At 50.1% G+C, this 22,458-nt stretch overlaps 1 protein-coding gene across 1 annotated transcript; it reads right to left on the bottom strand.

The window, feature by feature from the left end:
• Window positions 1-758: 758 nt before the first annotated feature.
• LOC123377153 (cytochrome P450 2J2-like) lies at window positions 759-21,066 on the bottom strand. Its single transcript, XM_045029669.1, has 9 exons — window positions 20,573-21,066; window positions 15,756-15,918; window positions 14,730-14,879; window positions 12,401-12,561; window positions 9,158-9,334; window positions 8,302-8,443; window positions 3,770-3,957; window positions 2,992-3,133; window positions 759-1,026 (listed from the first exon to the last, which is right to left on the bottom strand). Exons 1-9 carry the CDS (start codon window positions 20,741-20,743, stop codon window positions 848-850), a joined length of 1,473 nt encoding a protein of 490 aa, XP_044885604.1. The 5' UTR covers window positions 20,744-21,066; the 3' UTR covers window positions 759-847.
• Window positions 21,067-22,458: the final 1,392 nt, after the last annotated feature.

Genomic DNA, 22,458 nt, shown 5'->3' with positions numbered 1-22,458 from the left:
CGCCCCCTGTCCTCAGAGCTTCTGAAGTCCTCAAATCATGATTTAAAAGACTTCAAGTTACAGAGAATCCACCATTTATTCTAGTTTAAACCAGCAAGTGATACATGACTCATGCTTTAGAAGATGGCAAAAATACCCAAGGGTCTCAGCCAATCTGACCTGGGGGAAAATTCCTTACCAATCCCAAGTATGGCGATTGGTTGAACCCTGAGCACGTCAGCAAGACCACCTAGGAAAGAATTCTCTGTCTATGAGTCTATGAGCTTCTCCTTGCCAGGGTTCTCACCCGAGTGCCCTCGGGAGGCCATCAGCCTTCGCGTCACCTCCAAGCTCTGTTTGCAGGCTCTCTCTGGGCTGGCTCCCCAGCTCCAGTACTGAGCCTTCCCAAGGCATCTGTTCTCCTGCAGACTGTGGCTCAGGGCCCCTTCACAGACATCTCTGTCATTCCTCCCACCAGACCGAGCTCTCGCCCCTTTTATGGGGCCCAGGTATCCACTACGTTATCACCTGATGCCTCTCCCAGCACCTCTCGCTGAGAAGCAGCTAATTAATCAGGGTGCAGGTGTAATCAATGTAGCTAGCTACCTTTTAACCTTTTCTAGCCCATGATGGGGTTACACCCACTACTCTAATCTCACAATTAGGAGATTTTTTTTAAAACTCTGCCATCCTTGCATTACAATAGACTAACCCTCTCTCAGTTCTCCCTCCCAGGAGTCAGATTCCTGGTCAGCCGGAAATAACGCCAGGTGCTATAATTCTGTGTTTTATAGTTTATTTATGGAAATTCTCCACGAGAAACACCCCTGCCTATTGGGTTTCCTGGTGCTCTGTGACGTGCTGCTGCCTAGCGAGGAACAGCACAGATCTTGTAGTGGTGAGGTTGCAATAGGCCCCCGACAATACGCTCAGTGTTAATTTCAGTCACTCCCTCCGGCAGCTTGAAGGTGAACGCCCTCAGCAGGTTGGTGAAGAAGATGAAGAGCTCAGTCCTTGCCAGGCGCTCCCCCAAACACACACGGTGCCCTAACGGGGGAGAGGGGACAAGCAGTTAGAGAGTTAAGAAAAAAACCAACGTTTCCCTTATATTGCTTGTGAAACACAAAAAATGACCACATGAGAAATTTTAGACTTGGCAGGATTCTAGTCCTCAGTTTAAAAGCAAAATCATGTTCTACCTGTGAAGTCAAAGGTCTGAGGCTAGGTCTGCATATGTGCATCAGAGAATTTGCTTTTCTCAGGGTAACTAGCATTAGGAATCATTTTTCACATAACTATTCCCAAAGGGATGGAGGGGGTCATTTGCACGGTCCACAGATTTCTTAGAACAATAGAACTTGGCTAATTTGCACTAATGACTAAGAGATCCATTGTTTATTAATGAATTTCACAAATTGATAAGCAAGCAAACACTTAAAATCTATCACAAAATTGATTTAGACAACTTCAATTCAATTTTCATGTCTATACAAAATGCAACAAACCTAACTGGATTCAAGACTGAGCTTGATAAGTTTATGGAGAGGATGGTATGATAGGACCGCCTACAATGGCCTGGGACCCATCAACGACTGCCTGTAGCAAAAATCCCCAACGGCTGGAGATGGGACACTAGATTGGGAGGATACAGAGAATTCTTTCCCAGGTGTCTGGCTGGTGGGTCTTGCCCACATGCTTAGGGTCTAACTGGTCACCAGATTTGGGATCTGGAAGGAATTTCCCTCCAGATCAGATTGGCAGAGATACTGGGGGGTTTCACCCTCCTCTGTAGAATGGAGCATGGTTCACCTCCAGGTTTAAACTGGAGCAAATGTGAATTTTCTATAACTTGACGTCTTTAAACCAAGATTTGAGGACGTCAGTAACTCAGCCAGAGGTTAGGGGTCTGTGACGAAGTTGGACTGTTCTTAATGTTTCCCCTAATACTATGTGGGTGCCTCAGTTTCCCCCTATGCATTCCCCTGTGCATTTCTTAAGTTTCTAGGTGGTGGGATAAAGGCCATTGTGCATAAATCACTGACCCTCTGTCTCCTAGCAAAAAATGGCCGGGCCCTCCCCCCCCTGCAAGGGGTTGCTAAAGGTGTGGGAGAACAAAGAGATCAGGTGACCTCCTGGCCCGGGAAAGAGACAAAGCCAGAGGAGGAGGGGCTGGAGGAGGTTTGGGCAGTTTGGGGCTGGGCTGGGGATGAGGAGTGAGGGCAGAATATGGGGGTCTGCCTCACTGGGCCCCAGAATGGACCCGGCTGTAGGTTCTCTGTACCTACAAGCTCTGTTTTAGACCATGTTCCTGTCATCGAATAAACCTCTGTTTTACTGGCTGGCTGAGAGTCACGTCTGACTGCGAAGTGGGGGTGCAGGACCCTCTGGCTTCCCCAGGACCCCGCCGGGGCGGGCTCGCTGTGGGAAGCGCACGGAGGGGCAAAGGATGCTGAATGCTCCAAGGAGAGACCCAGGAGGTGAAGCCGTGTGAGCTTCTTGCCCTGGAGACAGTCTGCTCCGAGGGAGAGGAGGCTCCCCAAAGTCCTGGCTGGCTTTGTGGGGAGCAGTTCCAGAGCATTGCCCGGGGACTCTGTGACAGGGTCTATTACAGCAGTGGGTGGGTGAGGTTCTATGGCCTGCGATGTGATCAAGATGGTCCCTTCTCGCCTTCAAGTCTATGAATGGCACTTGCCATTAAAAGTCAACATTTGAATTTTGAAGTAGAGGGGAAAACCCTGTGGTATCTCAGATCCATACTGTGGCAACTAGCGGTAAATGTCATTTTAATGGTGGCCAGCGTGCTGTGATTTTTGTACAAATAATGAAATCGTGTAGTAGAAGAATCCACCACCGCATTCTGCAAATACATTTTCACTGGGAAGCGAGGTGAGTTTGCCATTCTAAATGCAAATTATAAAGGGTGCAGATTAGCAAGGTTTAATTGTAAATCTCTACAAATTCTGCGTTCACAATCTACCCCATGAAAAACTGTTTCGCTGACAGTGCATATACCTGCTGAGAATGGTAAGAACGCTTCTCTGCTCATGAAGTTTCCATCCTTATCCAGGAAGTGAGTCGGGTTGAACTGGCGAGGTGTCTCCCACTGCTCAGGGTCAGACAAGACAGAACATATATTTGGCAAGATGACAGTGCCCTGCAAGGAAGAAGCATCTGACTTTAGTTCTCACCCTCACTCCCTCAGAGAGGTGGTTAAAGAGACAGTTTTCAGGCCTCATGTAGTGCAGTGCATGGCACGTCCCCCGGGGAGAGATCTGTCCCATTGGAGTAAACTGGGAGACTATTGGATGGTATGTTTTTATTTCTGTTCATCATTTCTGAGCCACCCGCTGGCAGGATGGAGCCCGAAAGAAGAGGCAGTTTCCCAGGATTCTCCTGCTTTAACACTGATTCCTTAATGGAAGAAAATGTTAACGCTTCATATTTTAAATGCGTCAGTTTTACAAAGTAAGATTTTTATGTTGAAGCGGCAAAGCCAGTGAGAGGCTTAAAGAGGCTGATAGAGCATTTGCAAATTAGGGGCAGGGTGACGTATCAGGGAAGAGACACAGCACCTGAGCATGCACTGCCTTGCACGTTGTATCACGTTACTGGCACGCGTGCAAAGTGGCTGTACTGTGCTGTCTCACTTTGCCCTAGTGCTGATGGCTTCAGAAGGCGCAAGGAGAAACAGGCATGTTATATACCCGGAAACAGGAATGAGTTGCATTCCTAGTACATTTGACCCCATTGATGGGAGAGGAGGGCAGAAGCATGGATAACGTCTCTGTACCTTTGGGACAGGTAACCCCAAGAGTGTTGTGTCAGTCACACATTGTCTGGGGACTCCGACCGGGGCAATGCAATTGTACCGCTGGATCTCATGAATCACGGCATTGGTGTAGGGCAGGTTCTTCCGATCTTCATAGCAGATTAACTGGGAAGGACCCAACACAGCAGCCAGCTCCTTCTGGACTTTCTCTGAGGAGACACATTCAGCTTGATGCAAATGGAAGGACACGTATTTGGGCAGTGAGTGTGTGCCCAGGGATGTGCGCGTATTCTGGGGCTCTGTCACTTCCCGGCAGGATTCCCTTTAGACTGAAGGAGGAATTACTCCTTTCATGCTGGTTAAGTGCAGTGGGCGATGGGAAGCCAGGCCAAGGGAATCAGCTTCACTGGTTATTTCTACATCTTTATCTCTAAGGGGGACCTGTGCTTTCCCAGCAGACTCACAGATGCCAGTTGAAACTCGGTATCAGGGCCAAATTCAGCCCTGGAGCAGAGCTTTCCCTTTCTTTGCTGTGAGAGGGAGCTGGAGGCAAGGTGCAGCAGGGGCATCTCAAAGTGCAGGGAAAGTTTCTTCTCACTCCATTCCACAGACAAAACTCCTGTTTGTCTGATGCTCCCAGGGGCTGCCCAGCAGCCGGATGGAAATCCTCACCCCCAGCACAGGAAGCCCGGCTGGCTCAGGGAGATGGACCTGGTACCCACTGGGGGGCGGGGGGGGGGAGGGGAATTGAGCTCAAATAGACCCAGCTATTCAGGAGTTACCCAGGCACAGAACAATGGCAGATTAATAATTTTACAGCAGACCTAGTATATTTTTCACAGTTGATGAACCTGAAAGTGGCCAAATAGCCTGAGCACAAACCTTCCAAGGCAAAAGGGAACCACCTTCAGGGATTGGAATAAGCCTCGAAAATGTTCACACACGGAAAAAACACGATTGGTGAGCAGCAAAGTGGTTCTCCCTAGGGCAGATGGCTCGTACCTTTATATATGATCCTGGGTGCAGCTGCCCTGCTTTCCAGGCATCACTGTTTTGTGAGGGCAACTGGGTGTGACCCTAAGAACCCCTCTATGCCAATGAGTAAAGGGGGTTACAAGACTATCCTGATCCTGGGCTGTACATTCTGGTTCCCCAAAGATCAGAGCCCCCGCTGAAGCCCTCACCCCCCTGCACCTCAACCCTCTGTCCCAGCTCTGAGGCCTCTCCTGCACCCTGAACCCCTCATCCCCAGCCCCACCTCAGAGCCCGCACCCCAGCCGGAGCCCTCACCCCCCTCCGCACTCCAACCTTTTGCCCCAGCCCTGAGCCCCCTCCCACACTCTGAACCCCTCGGCCTCGCCACGCATCACCTCCATATCGGTGCACGTAACAAAATTCATTCCGCACATGCATGGGGAAAATTAGAGGGAACATCAGTCATGGGAGGTCTGAAAAGCCAGGGTCATGCTGGTCAACCTATCGCTGTGAAAGGTCTGTGCACATACACTGTCTGTGCACTGTCTACACTGGAAACATAAGTGGCGTAGGCACTGACGTAATTAGGTCAACGTAAGCTGCCTTCTGATGACCTAACTGTAGTGTAGACCAAGCATGTGTGTGTGCTGAAAATATGGTCCTAAAGTCTGTATCAAGGCAGAGCTGATAAATAGGTTTGGTGCCCGACAAAAGGTGTGTATTCACCTGTCTCTCTAAGCCAGTGATCCCCAAACTTTTGAGGGTCACACCTCGCAACCCCCGTCTATGCCCCGCCCATAGAGCCGGGGCTGGGGGCGGGTCCATGGCTCCCAGGGCAGGGGAGGACGCAGGCAGGAGGCAGGTCTGGGGCAGGGAGAAGGGCCGGAGCTGGAAACGGCGCTGTGGCCGGGCACGGGGCTGGGAGCTGGAACAGGAGACGGAGCAGAGCTGGGAGTGGAGTGGGGCTGCCTCCCCTCCCCCTGTCGGAGGTGGCCCGGGCCCTTCCGCACCCCCCTAAGGGGGCATGCCCTACAGTTTGGAAATCTCTGCTGCACGCATTGTAAGCCAACACAACAGACGTCTCATTTATATATGAAGTCAATGGGGGGGAATGTGAAATCAACAGGAAGGCAGCACACTGGAGAATAATCTAGGATGGGTCATCGTGACCCTAAGAACAGACAATGAGTGGGGGATATAAGGAGAAGGCAAGGAAGACACCCTTTTACCCTCCACCTAGGAAGTAATCGGTCAGTGCGGTTACATTTCTAAAAACAGGATCGCAACCAACCTTGGCTGAAATGCTGCAAAAGACCTTTGGGGTGAGAGAAACGTCTTCAGCCAGAAGTTTAGCCTGGTAAGCTAAGTTTAGTCTCTAGAAAGTGTGTTCTGCTGTTGTTTTGTACGCAACCCTCTTGTGTCCATTACCCGTATTCACACCCTCTTGAACCTCGAATCTTTGCTAATACGCTGATCGTTGTTTTCACTAGAAATGCAGCTCAGTGCTGTGGTGTGATACAAGGAGCAGATCCTGAGTCGAATCGAACAAGTTGGTGCGTACGCTGTGTCTTTGGGGACAGCAGCCCTGGTATTTCCGAGTGTTCAGTGGATAAGGGGCTGGACGCTACAGGGGAACACTTCAGATGGGCTCCGGCAGTAGGGTGCACCTCTAGTTAGCCTGCAGGGCAAAGGAAGGGCTGGTCTACCCCAGAGGAGGTTGTTGGGATGGCTAACAGGCCGCTGGGGTCAGGTAGCTGACACTCAGCTAAGTACAATCAAGCCCATCTCTCTCTGGAGGCAGGAGGGTAACAAGGAAACTCACAGTCCTGGGTACCCCGAGAACTGTCACATGGTGATGTAGGAGAACCACGCCCATGAGGGTGGGCTCCAGAGCGTGTGTACCTGCCATCGCAGACCCCAGGCTGCAGACCCGCTAGGTCGGAAGGCACACGCCTTCAGTACTGGGGGATGTGTGTTGAGAAGGTAAGTTCTTCAGGGCACTTCCCACCAACATCGCCTCAGTCTGGCCTGGGTTCAGCTCCAGCCAGCTGTTCTCTGGCCAGCTGCTGATTTCAGCGTGGGGCCCTGAGAGACCTGGGACATGGTGTTGTTTATATTTGATACAACACAAAGGGTGGAGGGGGAGGGCTGAAGAGAGCTCTGCTTAATGCCTCCTGGAGGAAAAACACAAAAAGCCCTTTGTTCATGAACTTGGCAAGGGCAGCTGAGTTTTAGGTGTGGATGGTAACACTGCAACCCACATGGGTAAGTGTTCTGTAGTAACACGCATTACGTTCTGGTAATGAGACCTGCCTGCCGTACCATCTCTGCCACCAGAGCGTTGCTGAGACGTGAGGAGGGGCTGTTGGGCTCACAAAACACAAAGTGGTCTTACAAGGTGTGTCTACATTGAACCCTAAGCCCGGGTCTGCGGGGCCTGGACTTGTGGACTTGGTGTTTCTAAACACTTGAGCGTCCACACTGCATTGTAAACCTGGGTTTACAAGTGCTGGACCTAGGCTCATGGCCACGCTAATGCATCCAGACTGCACTACGCAGACCTTCTGACGGGTCTGCGGCTTGAGCTGCCGCAACCCCAGGAAACGACAGGGCTTGGACCCGGGTTACAACAGGACTCAGGCTCTGACATTCCCCCAGCCAGGTCCTAGGACCCAGGCCCTGAGTCAGACTGAGTATGGGCGGAAGTGGAGTTTGGGTCAAACCTGAGTCAGAACTCAGGCTTAGTGTGCGGTGTAGACAGACTCACAGTGACTGGAGGTGGCCAGTGGAAAATTCCACCTGTGTAGGGCAACTTAGCACTAGGCAGATAGCTGACCGAGATGGCAGAGCCACCGCCCCTTCCAGACACCACCTCCGTCTCAGCATCTGGAGAGGGAAGGGGGCAGATCAGGGGCAGGGTGAAGGCAGGAGAGGGAGAGGAAGAAGCATGGACGAGCACAGCTCTACTAGGCCTGATTTTCTGCTGATGAGAGGTCCCTGAGTTGTTCCTGTGAAGTTCTAACTTGCACCCCAGGTGGCCTGGGTGGCTGATGATCAGGGAGCACTAATCAGGTCCCTGCAGGCTGCAGCCCGTCTCTCCACTGAACCTGAGCTCTGCTTGAGTGGGGTGGAAATCCCGCCCCAGTGCATTTCGAGTGTGAATGATGAGGTTTGTGGCTTAGCAAAGGGCGAATCACGAAGGTTCTGTTGTGGAAAGAAAACTTCCCACTGGTGAGATCTGTTAGCCTGTGGCCAGTGTCCCAAGGGAAGTGGTGGAAGTCCCATTGCCTGAGATGTTTAAAGCAGGTGGACTAACAATCCCGCAGCAGGGCTGGATTGTGGAAGTGGGTGGCCTAGGCATCTCTATGAGGCTTTTCCACTTCTAATGTCTACCATTCGATGATTGTAGGACCAGAAATCTTACCGCTTTGCTGGCTGCAGCTCAGCTGATTCAGCAGCTGCCAATGGTCAGTTTTAGAATGAACATTTGTCTAATAAAAATAGGCAGAACCAGGCAATTTTCCACGTGCATGCAGACTCACATCCATGGTGTGTGTCCCCATCTCCCTCTCCCTTACCTTGGACATCGGGATGAAGCACCAGGCTGATCAGTGCCCAGAGCAGGGTCGTGGCTGTGCTCTCTGTGCCTGCTATGAAGAGGTCCACGATAACCTGAATCAGGTTATCTTCATCGAACGTAGTGGTGGGGTCGTCTTTGCACTGCAGGGGACCGAGGGATAAATTAGGGCACGGGGGCAGGACAGTCGGCGTGATAAATAGCAGAACTTGCTCACTCATAGACTTTAAGGTCAGAAGGGACCGTTATGATCATCTAGTCTGACCTCCTGCACAATGCAGGCCACAGAATCTTACCCATCCACTTCTGTAACAAACCCCTAACCTATGTCTGAGTTATTGAAGTCCTCAAATTGTGAAGACCTCAAGCTGCAGAGAATCCTCCAGCAAGTGACCCCTGCCCCATGCTGCAGAGGAAGGCGAAAAACCTCCAGGGCCTTTTTTAGTATTTTTGATTTCAGAAAAATCACAAAACATAAATGTTTGTTCTGATGCCCTCCAGGTTCTTGTTTTTGTTACTTCCCATCACCTCCTTCAGTTCCAATTCGGCTCTGTGCTGCTTTGCAACGCCCTTTTGAGATGCCGTTTGGCCTGTGCCCTTTGGACAAAGGATCCCTCTTCCTTATAGCTGGGTTTCTAGGAGGCTGGTGAGCTGCAGTTGATACTGAGCTGTCATTTAATCTCTGCCTGCCCAGACTGGAGCCCTATAGATTTCTGATTCTGCCACCCTCCCACCTATCCACACACCTGATCCCATCACAAGCTGCTGTTTTTCCACTTTATTCTGCAGAGGTTTGCACTAGAAGGGTGCAATGGAGTCACAGAGGAGTTATAGTCACATACGGCGCAGAAACATACTTTGACCATCTGTGCCAGGTAGAAGTCAATGAAATCCTGTGGCTCATCTGGTACCCCACTCTCCTCGTGGCGTCTGATCTCTTCCTTTGCAAAACAATACAGAAACTTGTGGTAGGACAGCATCTTCTTGTGAGGTCCTGGGAGGTGCTCCATGAGCCAGGGGAAAGTATTGCTCAGCTGTAGGAGAGACACAACGAAGCTGCTTTTCGTTCTTTGCAATTAACACATTCCTGGTGGAGCTCTCCAAAGACGAAAATGCCCAGTGTGGGGAATTTTGCTATTGGATTAATTGCTTTGAAGGACACATTTTCGGCCTCATGTATGGGGCTTCAGCCTAGATGCTGATGGTTAAAATTCTTTAGAAAGCTAGCCCTAGTGTCCAGAAAGGAGAGCCATTTGGATATAGACAAACACAAAGAGAGAGATACTCCAGGTTCCCCTTGTGATGTCTGCTTCTTCTGGGCTTAGAATCAAAGAACACACAGAGAGTAAAGGTCTACTGAGCTAAAGAGTTCAAAGACACTGGTGTTTTTGACACTGTATCACAGATGTCAGAGGAGTAGCCATGTTAGTCTGTATCCACAAAAACAACAAGGAGTCCGGTGGTACCTTAAAGGCTAACAAATTTATTTGGGCATAAGCTTTCATGGGTAAAAAACCCACATCTTCAGATGCATCCCTGGGAATGGTTAGGTCATTACACTAATTGAATCCATGTTAAGTATCCTTACACCTTTTATCTTGATTATCACTTCAAAAGTTTTTTTTCTCCTGCTGCTGATAGCTCATCTCAATTGATTGGCCTCTTACAGTTGGTATGGCTACTTCCACCTTTTCATGTTCTCTCTATGTATAAATATCTTCTTGCTGTATGTTCCATTCTGTGCATCCGATGAAGTGGGCTGTAGCCCACAAAAGCTTATGCCCAAATAAATTTGTTAGTCTCTAAGGTGCCGCAAGTACTCCTGTTCTTTTTGCGGATACAAACTAACACGGCTGCTACTCTGAAACCTGTAATTAAAGATGGTATCATAATGCATATGCACAAGGGGACCAAATTAAGATTGCATGGACAACCTTAATGGTGGCATCTCCTGACTTTGGCGTGCTTGACAGTGCAAACTTAACATGCTTTTAAAATAGGAGGGGGTTTTGGGTGTAATTATTGTTTAAAGGGTATATTGTGGCAGCACTTAGAAGCCAGCAAAATCAGGGCCTTGGAATGGCAGGAGCTGTACAAATGTATAGAAAACGACAGTCCTTGCCCCAAAAGATCTTACAATCTAAAAGACAACAGGTGAAGGAGACAAACTAGTTGGCCAGGGTCAGAATGGAGGAGAGAGGGTAACAAAAACAACAGGAAGTGTACAATTTGGAGCCAGACCGGAGCAGGTAGGTAGCCAATGGAAGGACTTAAAGGTGGGTGTGGCAGAGCAAGAAACCCAAGAAGAGGATCTTAGCGGCGGTATTGTGAAAAGACTTGAAGGAAACGAGGTTATAGGCATCAAGTCTGGAGAGGAAGAGATAGCAGCAGCCAAGGCATGATCTGGACTTGGGCAAGAGGTTTGGCGGCGTGAGCAGAGAGGAAAGGATCGTGAACATGCCATGCAGGAAGAAGCAGCGAGATTCAGGCATCACCTGGATGGGAGAGATTGCAATGGTATGAGAGTGGACAATGAGATTGCTGAAGAAAGACTGCACCAAGATTGTCGGTTTGAGCAACAGGTCAGATGGTGGTGCTATCTCTACGGAGAGCGATGGGCTTTGGGGGAAGATCAGGAGCTCAGTTTTGGCCATGCTACATTTCATTTGTCAGCTGGACCTCCACGAGGAGATGTCAGAGAGACAACTGTGCCCCTCCCTACTTCTCCACTCTTGTCTCTTAGGTCTCCCCACTCCCCAGCTCGCCACCCTACCCAGGACTCCAGCTGTGATCCTCCAGTGGCCTGATTCTCCCACACTTTCTTCCATGCTGTCCCTTGCACATGGACCTTCCTCCCCAAACATCAGACTGATACATTCTCCCCTTTAAATCCCCCCAGTTCTGGGATGCCTATAAGAAATCAGCCAGCTAACATGGGGTAGGGACAGAAAACAGAATCATAGAAGATTAGGGTTAGAAGAGACGTCAGGAGGTCATCTAGTCCAACCCCAACTAAAACAAGCCCCTCCCCCATTATTTCTTAGAGATTTATAACCAGCATGTTGTGCACATTCCAGAAACTCACCCAGGTGTATACGAAGACTAGTTCCCCTTAGCCTGCCTCCCTACATCCTATTGTTTCTCCCACTCACTCACTGCATCGCGTTTCAAATTAAATGGCAAGCTCTTTGGGGCAGGGACTGTGTACGTGGGCAGCACCACCACAACAACAAAAATAAGGTGCCAATGACATTGAGAAGGGTTTGGTATTCATGGCATCTTCAGAAAGCCAATGGTATGAGAGTGGACAATCCCCAAGTACACAGGTGTGGCAGCAGCGTTGGGCATTTTGAGCTAGCCAGGTTTGCTAGGTGGTTTTACACTACCCTGGAGGGGACTTTGTGTAACTCAGACACTTGGGAAATATTTTCAGACCGAATAAGACAACTGACGGGGGGCCCCGACAGGTCTTTCTGAATTTCTCTCATTTTAAGATGGAGGTTTTGGTGAGTTTCTGGGATCCAGCATCCGGACGTTATTAAATGTCAGCATAGCAAATTGCAGTGTCATGATACTGCATGGGTAACAGAGCGCGGCCACCACCCACTCTGCTTTTGCTCCTGGGTCAGTCGCACGTTAGCACAACATTTTGTTTCACCCTCATTAAGTCGCATTTAACGCCACAATTCTGTCCCGGAGCTCACGGATTCAGTGATTTTAAGAGATGTCTGCGAAAACACCGTTTTGTGCACCATTATTGCCAGGGCTGGCATAAGGGGGCAGCAAGCAGGGCAATTACCTGGGGCCTCACGAAGCTAAGTTACGGGCCTCCCCACCCGGGGCTGGAGCCCGAGCCCCGACACCTGTAACTTAGCTTTCTGGAGCACCCCGTGGCACTGGGCAATGGCCTTGCTTGCTACTCCCAAATGCCAGCCCTGTGTACATTCCCGATGTATTGTCTATTGCCTGTGTCCGGGCCGTGATTTTTAATAAAAATACCCGGGCCAAAATTATAGCTTTTGTCATGTCTAATTTAGGTGGTAAGCTCCGGGAGGCAGCTACCACATCTTCTATTTAGGGAAGGGGCAAAAGAAACTCACACTCTCACTGACGGTGCCCGAGGATATGAGCAAATGGGCATTAACTTTAAGCAGCTGCTGGAAGGTCTCATCGTCGTCGGCGAAGCGATGTCCCAAAACCACAGCACAAATGACATTTGAAAGTGCTTGTCTGAAGGAGACGTTAGGGTCCAAGGGCTGTCCTGCAAACACAGTTATTAACATGAATGTCGTCCCCCTGCTGGGACGAGACCCAGGTCCTGGAGCCTGGGATCCATCTAGCAGGTCTTTTCAGTCGTGAACGCTTCTAAGCCTGTGATTCAGGTATCCAGCATCATTCACTAACAAACATTTAAAAGAAGCAATCAAAGACAACTCGAGCTGGTCACAGGCCAACTCGCTGCAGAAGGTTCAGTGTGTTAAAGGGACCCTGCCCATCTCTGCAGCTGTCCAGGTGGTAGCAGAACATCACTGGAAGCTTTGTGAAGTGAGCCGAGCTCCTGGCCAGTAACGCCCCTCACATGCCAGCAGGTTCTCCCGTCCCAGGCTGAGAGAGAGAGAGAGAGAGATCACTGGGCACGTCGCTGACAGCTGCTTTTTCCTCCCAGCCCCAGAATCCCACTAAACTCAGTGGGCCAAATTCTCTCCAGTGGCTGAGGTCTGCTTGGTGCAGCAGATAGGACTGGTTACAGCTCCCGGATTCTCTGCTTGGCTCTTTCTCTAAAAATTATTCCAGCAGGGCAAAGTTAGCAGAGCAATGGGATCCCTTGACTATATGTGGATCCATTGCCTGTGTCACCCAGTTGCAGTGCTCTCTCCCCTGATCATTACAGTCACTGGCATCTATTTTACATTCACTTCTAGGACCCCTTTCACTCCAGTTACAGAGCCGGTAATGGTACCAACACAGCACGGGGTCTTATTTGTTGATGATCTCACTCAGCAGGAGGCTAAGACTTTGGGGCTACTTCTGTCCTAACTTACAGTCCATGGAACCTGAGTGACTTCACTCATGTTGCACAGGGTGTGACAGCAGGGTGGAATTGGGGCCTATGGGCTTGATCCTGGAGAGAGCAGGGGCTTTGCAAAACTGAGGCCTGGATGAAGGCTAGCTGACTGACTCTTAACCCAGACAAGATCCTAGAACGATGATTAGATACTATGGTGACAGGGTGCATTAGAAATGCAATGGATTAGCTACGTAGACATGCTGAGTGATTGGGAAAAACAGCTAGAGGGGACGGTGGAATTGATATCTGCCCCTTTGATGATGCACTGGAGAGGTGACTTAGCCAGAAGGATACCCAGAAGTCACCTACTACAAGACAGGCCCAACGAAGAAAGTAACAGAATGCCACAAGCTGTCACCTATAGCCCCCAACAAAAACCTCTCCAGTGCAACATCAAGGATCTACAACCTACCCTGAAGGACAATCCATCACTCTCACAGACTTTGGGAGACAGGCCAGTCCTCGCTTACAGACAGCCCCCCAACCTGAAGCAAATACTCACCAGCAACTACACACCACATAACAAAAACACCACCCCAGGAACCAAACCCTGCCACAAACCCGTTGCCAACTCTGTCCACATATCTATTCAAGGGACATCACCATAGGACCTAACTACATCAGCCACACTATCAGAGACTCGTTCACCTGCACATCTACCGATGTGATATATGCCATCATGTGCCAGTGGTGCCCCTCTGCCATATACATTGGCCAAACCAAGCAATCTCTACACAAAAGAATAAATGGACACAAATCTGACATCAGGAATTATAACATTCAAAACCCAGTAGGAGAACACTTCAATCTCCCTGGTCACTCAATAACAGACCTAAAAGTTGAAATTCTTCAACAGAAAAACTTCAAAAACAGACTCCAACGTGACACTGCAGAACTGGAATTAATTTGCAAACTGGACACCATCAAATTAGGCCTGAATAAAGACTGAGAGTAGTTGGGTCATTACAAAACCTAAACCTAATTTCCCCCTACTGTTATTCACATCTTCTTGTCAACTGTTTGAAATGGGCCACTCTCATAACCACTACAAAAGTTATTTTTCCTCCCTGGGTATCCTGCAGTTAATTGAATTGTCTCGTTAGACTGATCTCACACTTGGTAAGGCAACTCCCATCTTTTCATGTATTTATACCTGCTCCTGTATTTTCCACTCCATGCATCTGATGAAGTGGGTCTTAGCCCACGAAAGCTTATGCCCGAATAAATTTGTTAGTGTCTAAGGTGCCCCAAGGACTCCTCGTTGTTTTTGCTGATACAGACTAACACGACGACCCCTCTGAAACCTATGAGAATAAGGTTATGGTAAGTGAAAAGCCCCAGATCTGCTGGCCGTGCTGTACCTCTCTCACTCATTAAGTTCTCCACCAGGTGACGAGCCTCCTCTTGGATTCGGTGCTCCAGGCCTTTCTTGCCCAGCCCCAGGTTCCGCAGGGTCATCAGCCCAAAGCGTCTCTGCTGCTTCCAGGTGTGACCACTTGACAGAAGAATACCTGAGGCCATTGAGAATCGGTTATTTATATAAAGCAAAATCATTCACCTAGTAAGAGTTCAACTTAAAATATATTTTCTAACATGACAGAGAAATCCAGAAGAATGAGCACTTTGATAGTTGCTTTATCTGGGGCCTCGGACATGAACAGATTGTGACAACTCCAGAAAACTCCCGTATTTGGAGGGTTTTGTTGCTTTTTTTTTTTCAGGTGAAACAGAAAGCAGGGCTTCAAACACGCAGGATACAGTTTTCATAATTCACATGTCACCTGAAAATATGAGGATAATTTCCCAGCTGGGGATGCACACAGAGATGTGGGGAGTTACTTCCCAGGAGATGTGGGGTGAGGTCGGTTTCAATGCAGGGTGTGAATAAAAGAGCATTGATGGTTTTGTTTGAATGACAGCACAGGACTATGAGTTGAAGCCCAGCAGGTAGGAAGATCTTGCCCAGGTTTCAAAAGCCTTCACACTGTGTAAATGACCCAAAATTAGTGTTGCGTCAAAGGCATGTCCAGTGGGACACTGAGTGATGTTCATGCTCCGAGCTGAAAGCCTGTTGACGACAGTGACGTTCACAGGACAGAACTAATATCCTCAAAGTTATTTAGATGCCTAACTCCCATTAATTTTGAAGCTCGGGGCCCAAAAGACTATGAATGGTTCAAACAATCTCCTTAACACTCTGGATTTTACCCTTCAGTCCCATTCAGTGGCTGCCTGCCCCATTACTCACCAGACCAGCTATTCATGTAGCTATTTTTGCAGTCTGGAGATGCAGCTCCATGGGGAGAGGGCTGTGGAATAACGGAACAGCCACACTTACAGTGGGCATCCCAGTTTTTTGCACGGTGTCTGTGGAAAAAGAACATTACCCTTTTCCTTGGCCTTTTCATTGAAGAAAGGCGTTGATGGCCGGCCAGAAACATCTTCAGAGTTGGTGGTCAGACCGTCTTTCACTGCTTGGAATCCATGCAATACAATCACAGGGCTCTGTCCCAACCACAAGGTGAAGATGTTCCCATGAATCTGTGCCAACTAGAGACATGATCAGTGTCAGCAAAGCACGTCTGAAAAATGGCATCCAACAAATTGTGAACCAAGAACCTCTTAATGCCAACTGGGTAAGGGTGTTACAGGAATGTCTTGATTCCGGTCTGCACAAGCACCGACTTTCATTTTTCTGGGTGGGTGCTCCACCCCTGCTCTACCCCGAGGCCCTGCCCCAACCTGCCCCTTCACTCAAGGCCCCACCCTCGCCCCGCCTCTTCCTGCCCCTGCTCCGCCCCCTCTCCCCACCACCAGCTGATTGGAGGAGGGCTGTTGGATAGCTGATTTTTGGGTGGCTGGTGAGCACCCACTATTTTTTTTCTGAGGGAGCTCCAGTCCCGGAGCACCCACGGAGTCAGCACCTATGGTGGTAGGTACATTGTGGTTCACCCAAGAATGTCAAGTGAGGTCTTACATGAAATCTGGCATCACACTGGTTACTATTATCAGTGTGAAATGTATGTACAGATATTGCGTAAGGAGTTATGGATAGACAAACTGGAACTATGTTCTTAAGTCTGTATGAAAGTATCAATCACCACCAGAAGTGAAAAACAGGCTTTTCTGTAACTGTTGTTTATTCACCTGTGCCAAGATGTAAATTAGACACAGTGGCTAGCCATTTCCATACAACGCCAAAGGTTAGCAAAGAGATGTGAAATCAACAAGAAAGGAGCACATAAGAAAAAACTAGCCACGGGGGAGTTGTCCTGTCTATGAGTAAAGACGGTGAACTTTGGTGGTACTTCTACAAGGCAAAGAAGACACCCTGGCAGCCTTCACTAAGGAAGGCAGTGCTTTTTACTTAGTGAAATAGAGGTCTCAGCCAGTCTTGTTTGAAAATGCTGAAGAGAACATTGGGCAACTGCTTTAGACAGGACCTATTAGTTAAGTTTAGTCTCTAGAAAGGATTTTGTTTGGTTTCCAAATGATAAACTTATTGTTTTCACTATAAATATATCTCAGTGCTGTCGTGTTAAGCAAAGTGCTGGTCCAGAGTTGAATCTCACAAGCTGGCATGTTCTGTATCTTTGGGCATAGCAGACATGGTAATTCTGTGAGTATTCAGCTAGATGCTGCCTGGAACTCTCCAAGTATTCGGAGTTGATGTGTGCCTGTCGCTACCTGTACTGAGAGGCCTGCAGAGACTTGGAAGGTAGCGCTTATGATGTTATGCTTATAAGAAGCATCCGGGATTTTTTTTTAAGGGGAAAAGGCAATATGCCGCATTTATTGGAAATACAACAATTAGCTGATGCATTCAATCACAGACACACACTGTCCAACCAGTCACATTATAGTTACCAGTCCAGAGTCCAGCTCAATCTAGTGGCCAGCTAGGTTGATCACGGGTAGGGAGGAGCCTGGTTCTGTCGGTGGCGACACAATGCTCTGGGGACGTCTTGGCAGGACGAACCTAAAGTTTCATGGCAGGGCGCCCTGTTTATAAAGTGATTTTTTTTTATTGGGGCCAATGAGTTTTGCACTGTCCTGCTGTAATTAATTGATGTTTGACGAGTGCTTGTTTTTTAAAATGCTTTTTATATTTTGTTCTTTTATTACGTTTTTTAGGGAGTTACCCCAGGCTGGTTTCGATTATAGCTATTTTTGTCCCCATTGATAGGTCCCTGTTTTATTTTGAGAGTCATTAATTTGCCTTTTTTGACATTTTAATAGGGGCGTGTTGTAATTTTTTGGCACTCTCGTGTTTGTCCTTGGGGTTTGCTTTAAAACATTTGGTTCGGTGATGGCCTTCACACTTATTTTTTAACACACACATTTCTTATTCACACACAGAACATTTGAACAGAAACATCAAATTGCAATGCAAGAGAAGAAATGATCGTGGCATTCTTTAACTTATTGTAAAATGCTAAACCTACAACAAAGTGGTGACCCTAAAAGATCCGTTACTGCCTTGAAATCAGCTCAGACACGGATTCTGACCGATGCATCTTTACCAATGGCCCATTAGGCCATTCCTTTCTCCTGTTTAAAAAGGGTAGCTAGCAGGATATGATCAAATGATACACCAATACATTTAATATATGCTACATTATTATTCCTTATTTTTTATAAGTATATAAAATACAAACATAAAATCCTGCTACTACAGTGTTGCTAGAAGCTGTTGGTTTCAGGGAACTGAATCACTGCAAGCACAGTCAAAACTCATTCATGCTAAGGGTGGGTAGTGGTGAGGTTTCTCACCACCCTGCATCCTCTTTGGGAACATCACACAAACTAGTGGCCCAGCTCTCTTCAGGGATGCCACCTCAGGGGCTCTGTGATAGAGATGTCCCTGACTCTGTAGAATATTTCACAATGCCATGTGCAAGAAGCAATGAAGACAGAACATAGGAACTGGATCAGACCTGGTGTTCATCTAGTCAAGTGTCATGTCTCTGACAATGATCAGCACCAGAAGCTTCGAAGAAAGATGCAAGAAGTCCCAAAGTGGACAATTGTTCCTGCCAATAGAGGAAGGGTTTTTCCTAACCCTCCTCAGCTAGAAGTTGGTTTATTCCTTAAGCACATTGGATTTATGACCATTCCAAAGATGGGATGGTGTGCACAGTGCCTAAGGTCAGGGGAAGGATCAGAAAAGACTGACATGATGCAGCCATTCTGGCCATGTCTATGCTAAAAAAAAGCTGTGGTTTTTGCAAGAAAGCTAAGGCATAAAATACTGGTGTGGACTAGGCAAGGGCAGTTTTACCTCAATGTAGCTGGTTGAGGGGAATCTAGGATTCTGGGAGCCTAAAGTGAGACTCCTAAATACACATTCAGACACCTAACTAACAGGAGCCTGATTTTCCCAGGGGCCTCACACCTGCATGTCCCACTGACGACAGTGAGGTTTGCGGGTGCTCGGAGCCCCCAGAAGGCCTTTCATTTAGGTGTCTAAATGTAGATTTAGGAGCTCAACCTTAGGCTCCCAGGACTGAAGTTTGGCCTTAGGTTTTACATCTTGTGTGATCATTTCCCCTTCTGTGAAAGTCGCTCTCTTCATGGGAGATGATTTTTTTTTTGTCAAGTCCAATATACTCAGTTGCCATTAAAACTTGTGCTCAGCAGGGTTCACGTCACAGTCACACCTTCCATGCTAACTGGATAAAATTTCCTGAGCATGAAAAATATCTTATTCCACTGATATATTAATAACTGAGAAAATGGCTGAAATGTATTTATCCAATTGCGGTTTAAAACTCCACTCCAAACACCTCCCATCAGGGGGCTCCAGGTGCCTGTCACAAACGAAAAACACAATATCAAAGGAGTGTTACAAAACCAAAAATTAATGGACGTTTCCTCTCCCGCACCTTGACGAGCAGCAATCCTCAGGTAGCCGAGCTAACACAGTCTGACAGCCCAGCCCAGCCCAGTCGCACGGATGGGCTTTGCTGTGTCCCCAGAAGGTCAACACACTTGGGCAGATGTCAGAGCAAGAAAGGAGCCCGTCCCAAAGGCTGGGGCCTATCGGACAACGGTCTACTAGCATCCCCTGCCTCTGCTGAGCTCAGCTGCTGCCTGGGGAGAGTGAGAGAAGCACAGGGCTGGCTTCAGGCACCAGCCGACCAAGCACTTGCTTGGGGCAGCACCTTGGGGCATGGCGGCGATCGGGGGGTTTTTTGGTTCAGCCGGGCTGCGCTGGAGGGTTTTTTTAGTTTGTTTGGCCGGGCCCCACCTGGGTGGGGGAGGGGCTCGGGCAGTGTGGTGCTGGGGGGTGGGGGGGGGGCTTCGGTGGCACAGCGCTGCGCTGGGGGGGGCGGGGCCTTGGGTGGCGCTGCGCTCGGGGGGGGGGGGACTTGGGTAGCGCTGCGCTCGGAGGGGGCCGGGGGGTTCAGCGGTGCTGCGCTCGGGAGGTGGGGGGCCTTGGGTGGCGCTGCGCTCGGGGGGGGGCAGGGAGTTCAGCGGTGCTGTGCTCGGGGGGCGGGGCCTTGGGTGGCGCGGCGCTCGGGGGGGCCGGGGGGTTCAGCGGTGCTGCGCTCGGGGGGGCCGGGGGATTCAGCGGTGCGGCGCTCGGGGGGGGACTTGGGTGGCGCTGCGCTGGGGGGGGCGGGGGGGTTCAGCGGTGCGGCGCTCGGGGCGGGACTTGGGTGGCGCTGCGCTGGGGGGGGGCGGGGGGGTTCAGCGGGGCTGCGCTGGGAGGGTGGGGGGACTTGGGTGGCGCTGCGCTCGGGGGGGGCGGGGGGTTCAGCGGTGCTGCGCTGGGGGGGGAGTGGGGTGTGGGGTGGCGCTGCGCTCGGGGGGGCCAGGGAGTTCAGCGGTGCGGCGCTCGGGGGTGGGTGGGGGGACTTGGGTGGCGCTGCGCTGGGGGGGGCGGGGGGTTCAGCGGTGCTGCGCTGGGGGGGTGGGGGGAGTTGGGTGGCGCTGCGCTCGGGGGGGCCAGGGAGTTCAGCGGTGCGGCGCTCGGGGGATTCAGCGGTGCTGCGCTGGGGGGTGGGGGGACTTGGGTGATGCGGGGCGGGGGCTTGGGTGGCGCTGCGCTGGGGGGGGGGACTTGGGTGGCGCGGGCGGTGCTCGGGGGGGCGGGGGCTTGGGCAGCTGCGCTCTTTTTTTTTTTTGCTTGGGGTGGCAAAAAAGTTAGAGCTGGCCCTGGAGAAGCAAGTTACTTAAGTATATGAAACTAAATAATTACCTTCTCCAAAGCCTCAGGAATAAGTTTAAATCCCAACAGCCACGAGTTCCCGATGAAGGGAAGGGGCGTTGGTCCAGGGGGAAGCCGCCTACCTGCCCATTGCAGCTTCAGAAACTGCACAATCAAGAGAAACGCAACCAGCGCCACAAAAAACTCACTGATCCCCCACATCCTCTTGCTGCTGCCTTTATCAGCTGACTGTGGAGCTCGCAGACTGCGCTCTCACTGCTGGAGTCTAACAGCTCCCAGAGAGCTTTCAACTCTCCTACGAGCCCCACCTCCTGTTTTGTTTCTCTTCCTTCTGACCTATCACACTGGAGCCTGGAGATAAGCCAGGCTCGAGTTTATCTGAGCAGACTTTTATACCCTCTCCTCAGCCAAACCACTCCCACCAGACCTTGACCATTGAGTTCCCAGTCACAGCCGCCCCCTCTTCACTGAAAAGCGGAGTGGATTGGAGCGAGAGCGCTGTGAAAATTCCGTGTCAAGCTATTTTAAACCTTGATTACATAGTAGTTAACTCTAGGCATAAGATTTTATTTGCCAAATGCGCAGGTCTCCCTGAAATCGTTGGGTTCTGATTTTAAAAACCCCTCGAAGCTTCTGAGTTGGGAGTTCTCTTGGGCTGCGGCAAAACCTGCGTTCTGGGCTGCTGGGTGCTTCGTTAGGATTTTATTCCCTGGCTGCACTAGAAGCAGAGATGTTGGGGTTTGAATCGTACAGGCTTCAGCTCTGTTAGGAAAAGACGGTTTGAAATTAGGGGAAACTATTTTCCAAAATGCTTCCTGGACCACTGTTAGAGAAGTTTCACCATATCCAACACCCCACATTCTGGGTCTCCTCTCTCTAATTAAAGACCCACTAACTGTATAGGCCCTGAACCTGCCGGATAATTCCTACCCCTAAGCAGAGCCCTCAGGATCTCACTGTGGCTCCCTGCAGGCAGGGCCAGCTCTGGCTTTTTTGCCGCCCCAAGCAAAAAAAACAACAACAAAACCTGTGGGGCGGCTGGAACCAGGGTGCAGGGGGACTCCCTGTGCTGCAGACGTGCCCCAGCTAGCACGGGGGAGGGAGAGGGAGAGGGAGGAGAGAGAGAAGGGGGGCGACCAGGGCTTCAGTGGGGCACTCCCCACGCAGCCCCGACCACCGCGGCGCCTGCTGGGAAGGCTCCGCACCACTCCGGTCGGCGGGGAGGGAAGGACGCGGGATGCCCTGCCGAGTTTGCTGCAGGGTGCGCCCCTCCTCTGCGCCGCCGCCCCCTACAGGGCAGCCGGAGCAGTGAACAAAAAAAAAAAAGCGGACGTGCCGCCCTAGGATTGAACGGAAGCCGCCCCGTAGAATCTGCCGCCCCAAGCACAAGGTTGCTCGGCTGGTGCCTGGAGCCGGCCCTGCCTGCAGGCACCACCTATAAGAGGGCAAACTAAGCAAAGGGCAAAACAGATTTCCCTGGCCAGGGCTTCTCTTTCTCAGGTTCTTTTTTACCAGTGCCACTCTCAGTCCTTCCACTGCCCTGAAAACACAGCTGTGATTGGCACACGTATCGGGGATCCCGGGCTCGTTAGGTGCGATTCTTTTACACCCACCTTCCACATCTCGGTGGAAGAATTCTGTAGTCTCAGGATGCATTATGCAGCGTCCAGCCCAGGGCCACTGCATTCAAACCCCGAATCCAGGTCTCATTAATGCCAACCAGTTGCTGTGAAGAGGGAAACAGCACCCAGCTGCCTAGCGTGCGACCTTCACAGGGAACACAACAAACTAAGCTTCTCAAGCCGGGCTCGGAATCCTTATAAACAGTTAGAGAGTTAAACTGTAGTAAGTGCAGGCCCTGATAAAGGCCCAGTTGAGGCCTGAGGCCTGAACTAAAGTATGGTCAAGCCTTAGCT

The sequence above is a fragment of the Mauremys mutica genome, chromosome 9 (genome assembly GCF_020497125.1).
Source record: "Mauremys mutica isolate MM-2020 ecotype Southern chromosome 9, ASM2049712v1, whole genome shotgun sequence".
Lineage (NCBI taxonomy): Eukaryota > Metazoa > Chordata > Testudines > Geoemydidae > Mauremys > Mauremys mutica.
Note: the sequence above shows the minus strand (reverse complement) of the source record. Positions and strands in the feature narration are given on the sequence as shown.